This window comes from Rhinoderma darwinii, chromosome 4 (genome assembly GCF_050947455.1).
Source record: "Rhinoderma darwinii isolate aRhiDar2 chromosome 4, aRhiDar2.hap1, whole genome shotgun sequence".
NCBI lineage: Eukaryota > Metazoa > Chordata > Amphibia > Anura > Rhinodermatidae > Rhinoderma > Rhinoderma darwinii.
The window spans coordinates 52,084,486-52,090,485 of record NC_134690.1 but is presented as its reverse complement, the minus strand read 5'-3'; the positions used below and the strand labels follow the sequence as shown (position 1 = coordinate 52,090,485).

Here is a 6,000-nt window from a genome sequence, read left to right as displayed (position 1 = left end):
TCGCCGCGATGGAACCGTCCAGCAGCGGGACATTACCGCCGACCCCAACTGTCATGATACCCATGGGGGCCACCCTAATGAACATTCCCAAGTTTGACGGGAAGAGTGTATCGATCGCGGACTGGACGGAACGAGTTCGTACTGCGGCCCGGTTATTCCAGGTACCGGTGACCCACCAAGCCGACCTGGCCTTCAACTCACTTGAAGGGGACGCGAGACAAGCAGTCTTGGTTTTACCGCTAGAACACAGTGACACGCTAGAAGCAATCATCAGCCGATTGGAATCCCTCTATGGAGATGTCACTTCAGCCGCCGACCTCCGGAAGAAATTTTATACCAGGGTACAGAGGAATGGGGAATCACTCCAGCAATTCGCTGTAGGATTACAAGGAATGTGGAGTTGACTAGTACGGAAAGATCCCGCGGGGTGCGCAGCCTAAACAGAGCCGGACCGAATAGTGCGAGACCAGTTTGTATCCGGGCTAGACAGCCGGACCCTGAGGCGCGCCGCGAGAGACCTCGTCCGGGTAACCCCCGCTGCCACGATGAGTGAGGTGTATACGAGAAGCGCTCGAAGTTCATCGAGAGGAGTTGGGAGAAGCGCGTATGGCCCTGCAAAAAGTGGGTGCACCCGAGCCATCTGAAAGGGAGACCGGACGGCCAGAAGCGGTGTTCACAGAATTCGCCCGGGATGTCAAGGAGGCTATTCGGGAATTGAAGACCGATGTCGCTCAATTAAGACTAATGGCCGATCGACCGGAACATCTTTCTCGTCCACCCCGATCGACACAAGGAGGGCCTTGACGCTGTTGGCAGTGTGATCAGCCGGGTCATTTCGCCAGAGATTGCAGGATGAGACACTACCCAACACGGGAACAGCCACCTTTAAACTAAGGTACCCCGCCGCTGAGGGCCAAGCTGCGGGCATTCCATCGACGGGCCCAAAAGAAAGGGTGGAACTTTTGACAGGAAAATGCCCCATAGTTACAGCCATGATCGGGGGGGGGGGTTAACGTTCCTTGCCTTATCGACACTGGGTCGGAGGTAACCACCATGGCTTATCAGTTGTTCCATGAACAGTTCCAAGGTCGACAGACTCTAGAAGCCCCTTGGATTGAACTTACGGCGGCTAATAGCCTGCCAATTCCCATTGCCGGTGTTACGTGGTTAGAATTAGAAGTATTTAATCGTAATTTTCCCCGTGCTGGTATTGTGGTAGTACATAATTGTGCAAGGCCGGGTATACCTGTTATAATTGGCATGAATGTGTTGCAGGAAATACATGGTATGATGTTCAACGAGACGAGCGGTGCCCGGTGGGAGGAGCTGGCAACCGATCGGACCGCCCGGCAAGCTTTATTTCAGGTGCATCAAATCTGCCAACGACAGGCTGACTTGAAGACGCTACAGGGCCGAGTGGGGTCGGTGAGGGCCCCAGGTTAGGCGGTGCTGCAAGTACCACCTCTACAGGAAGTCGCCATTCCCCTCTCAGTAGGGACTCATCATCGCTTAAAGGATGCCATGGTCATGGTGGAACCCATGCGAAGTCTCAAGAGTACGCCACCCTGGGTGGTAGGAAGAACGGTCTGTCGGATAACCAAAGGAATGGCGACCGTCAGAGTGCTGAATCCGACCCAAGGGGTGATTGAGATACCGGCCGGCACAGTGCTAGCTAATGTTGAGATAGTGAGGCCCGAGGACGTGACGGACTCGGCCATGGCCGAAACGTTAAAAGAGACATCGTCGAGAGATGAAGGGAGTGAGGCCGACGTGAACGAGCAGACTGATCAACTGTGGCGCCAACTCGAACTGGACGTACTAGCCCCGGATACCAAGTCAGAGGAGCAACTGAGGACGCTTCTGCAATGCTTCGGCTGGGTTTTCGCTCAGCATGAAGAGGACTTTGGGTGAACCACTACCATCGAACATGGGATTCACACGGGGGCGGCGCCGCCCATCAGAGAGCCATATCGCAATATACCCCCCGCGCTGTATCGAGAGGTAAAAGAGCTCCTCCATAAGATGTTAGACGGACAGGTGATTCAAGAGAGTCAGAGCCCATGGGCAGCCCCGATTGTGCTGGTAAGGAAGAAGGATGGGTCGCTCCGGTTTTGTGTGGATTACCGCAAGTTAAACGCCTGTACTCATAGGGATGCCTACCCACTGCCCCGAGTGGAAGAATCATCAACCGCCATGCAGGAGGCTCGGTACTACACGACGCTCGATTTATCAAGTGGGTACTGGCAGGTACCCATGAAGGAAGCGGATAAGGAGAAGACGGCGTTCATCACTCCCTCAGGCTTGTTCGAATTCAACCGGATGCCGTTCGGGCTAACAAATGCGCCCAGTACTTTCCAACGGCTAATGGAGCATCGTCTGGGAGATCTAAATTATGAGTCAGTCTTGATCTATTTGGACGATATTGTCATTTTTTCAAAGACCTTCCCAGAACACCTGCGGCATCTACAGGTCGTGTTGGAACGATTGGGAAGGTATGGACTCAAACTAAAACCCAGCAAATGCCGACTGGGCCGCCAGCAGATCAAATACTTAGGCCATGTCGTGAATGCAACAGGAATTGCACCTGACCCAGATAAGATTAAAGCCATACAGGAGTGGGCCATTCCGCAGAACACCACGGAAGTACGAGCCTATCTCGGGTTGGTCGGTTACTATCGGAGGTACATCCGAGACTTCTCCAAAATTGCAAGTCCTCTGAATCAGCTCCTCTGTGGACAACCCACCCAAAAGAAGGGGAGCCGAAGCCCCAGTGTAGTGGAACAATGGCAGGAGCCACAACAAGCGGCATTCGAAGCATTGAAGGCACGACTGGTGACCGCACCCATCCTCGCTTTTGCAGACTTCGCCCAACCATTCCGGCTGTACACTGACGCCAGCCTGAAGGGACTAGGAGCGGTCCTGGCCCAGCAGCAAGAGGACGTGGAACGCGTCATTGCCTATGGTAGTCGTAGTCTGCGACCGTCAGAACGCAATCCAACCAATTACAGCTCGTTCAGGCTCGAGTTATTGGCCATCGTGTGGGCTGTTACCGAACGGTTTGCCGAATATCTGGTCGGTAGTCAAGTGGAAATTTACACGGATAACAATCCCCTGGCGTATCTTGGAACGGCAAAACTGGGAGCGATGGAACAACGATGGATAGCCCGACTGGCTCGATTCAACTATACCATTCGTTACAAGCCCGGTAAGAACCATACCAACGCAGATGCACTCTCCCGACAGCCGTGTGAGACACCGGTCGGAGAGGTGGACGAGGAACAAGAAGAAATAGAGATACCCCCATTACGTGTGGTTCATCCCCCACTGCAGCAGCAGCAGCGGGTAGTGACAGCAATACAAGGGATTGAGGATCTTACTGAGATGTATGATAGGGCCGAGTGGAAGAAGCGGCAGCAGCAAGACCAGGACATCCAAACCATCGACAAGTGGGTGCGTTGGCAGGGAAGGCCCACGGCAGCGGAGCGAAGCAGGTTGTCAGCACCAGCTAAAGCATTGGTTCGGCAGTTAGAGCGACTGGAACACCATGATGGAGCATTGTACAGAAGAGTGTGGGCCCCACGGGAATCTCGCGACATATGGCAGTTGGTATTGCCCATCGCCGACGTCAAACCCGTGTGCAAGTGGATGCACGAGAACCGAGGTCATTTCACGGTGGAAAAGACTGTACAGATAATCCGGAATCACTTCTATGCTCCAATCTTGGAAAGAATAATGGAAGATGTCTACAAGGAATGCACAGAGTGTGTCCTGCACAAAGCGACGGAACAGCCGGAGAGGCCCATGACCATCGTGATGGGTGAGCCCCTAGAACTGCTGACGATAGACTTTTTAACAGTCCAAGAAGTTACCTCAGGGCACCGATATGCGTTAGTATGCTTGGACCATTTTTCAAAATTTGCCGTGGTGATTCCTACGGGGGACCAGACTGCGACGACTACCGCGGCTGCACTGTGGAAGCATGTCATCCTTCCGTATGGGTGCTCCAGAAGCATCTTGTCGGATCAAGGACCGAATTTTGAGTCTGATCTCTTCCAGGAGCTGTGTATCTTACATGGAATTCGGAAATCCAGAACGACCCCATATCACCCCCAAGGGAATGGGGCTTGCGAACGATTCAATCGCACCTTACTCGGCCTACTAAAGACCATCGGGCATGAACGACAGGAACAGTGGCCTGAATATGTGGACGACCTGGTATGGGTCTATAACAACACTGTGCATCGAACTACCGGGTATACACCATATCAATTAATGTTCGGCCGTCCAAGCCGAGTTCCTTTGGATCTTCTGTTAGAGACGCCGGAGGTGGAAGTCAATCGATCACCGTCACAATGGGTACAGGAACATCAATGACGGTTGAGGGCCGCGAAGGGCGAAATGGAGAGAGCTCGGCCCACAGAGAGCTTGCCCCTCGTGAAAGAACGCCAGCGAGCATTTCATACAGGGGATCGGGTGCTGTTGCGGAATCGCAGGGCGGCACGTGGCCATAAGCTGGAACCCCGATGGGAGAGGAAACCATATTTGGTGGTAAAACACGTTGACCCCGGGCTTCCTGTGTATGAAGTGAAACCAGAGGGTGACCAGGGACCGAGCAGAAGGCTGCATCGCAACCTGTTGCGCCCATGTACCTTTCTGACACCAGAATCTGTCACGTCATCAAGGCAAGAAGAACCGCAGAGTGCTCCGCCGACAAATATTGACGGAGATTGGAGGTTGGTGATTCCATCAGACGACCCTAGCGTACCCTGGGCATCATGACCGACAGGGACAGAGAACCCAACGGAGTGTGTGGAAACACCTGCAACGGAAGTGAATCGTGGACTGCGTTACCCCCAGAGGTGTACTCGCAACCGACAACCGGCCTATTTGCAAGACTATTAGGTTTAGTGCAGAGGACTGAACTTGATAACCAAGGGGGAAGTGTAAGGGTGCACTCGTACTTACCTCTCCCTGGGGGGCCAACGCAGGAATACGGGCTTGTCGGGTGGCTCAGAAGTCGGCTCCGGACGAAGGAGCGTCTTGGGCGTCATGGCAACGGCCGCACTGCTGACAGCCATGACGCATGCGCCCAGCGGCAAACAGGGCGAAGTCTCGCGCTGCGGGACTTGGAGGAGGAGAGAAGAAGAGGGACACGGCCGGGTGACAGGGAGCGCGGCAAGCGAGGGGGACGGAGCAAGCGAGTGGCGCGAAAAAGGAGTAGGACGGAGAGGTGACGAGAGACAACAGGAGAGGTTTAAGAGAGCAGGTGTCCGGACCGGAGAGAGAGACCGCCGAACAGGGGTCCGGACAGGGAAAGTGAGCTGCAAGGAAGGTCGCCGGGAGAGAGGAGGCAGGAGCCTGACAGAACGTGGACTCCCCACTGCAGCCTTGGAGACAGAGGACAAAAGAACAGCATGGGTGTTGCTGCTACAACCCTTCAGAAGGACAGAGGACCGGCCGGAGCACAAGGAGTGTGCCAACAGCCACAGGTACCGTGCCCAGACCTTAAGACCCCTGACCAAGAGCTAGAGTCCTGTCTTAAAGAAAGTGCCCTTGCCCTAGTCAGTGACTGTTTCCTGGAGTGACGTCCCTCGCTAACTACCGCCACTGTACGCCCAGAAGACTAGTCCCAATAGGAACAAACAACTCATCCTGAGCTGGGCCCAAAGGCAGGGCGGACTTGCTAGATTATTAACCGCGCCAGTGTCCCTGCGTGTCCTCCAGAGTAAAGCACTGCATGTAACCCTTGCATGGAACTGTTGTTGATAAAGCACCGCATGTAACTCTTGCATGGCATTGTTGTTGATGAATCTTGCTGGAACAGGAGCAGGCAGAAGGAACGGCCAAGTTGACAGAACTTTATCGGACTATTAGCTGGACTTCGTGTAAACCTTAGCGTTAGCCCGCCAGAAGGTGTGTCTCTGTTATTTCGTAGCGACAGCGGTAGTTCCTCCTACACGCAGGCCGCAGATGACAGCCCCAGGGGCCGCATGCGGCCCG

General features: G+C 54.3%; 1 protein-coding gene across 1 annotated transcript in view; it reads left to right on the top strand.

Annotated features, from left to right (window-relative positions):
- Positions 1-1,911: 1,911 nt before the first annotated feature.
- The window catches only part of LOC142760411 (uncharacterized), a gene marked incomplete at its 5' end in the record, with an annotated part of 42,640 nt that continues 38,551 nt past the window's right edge, over positions 1,912-6,000 (top strand). Inside the window, 3 exon segments of the mRNA XM_075863595.1 lie at positions 1,912-3,237; positions 3,331-4,356; positions 4,664-4,733. Of these exon segments, the coding sequence (XP_075719710.1) occupies positions 1,912-3,237; positions 3,331-4,356; positions 4,664-4,733 (2,422 nt within the window).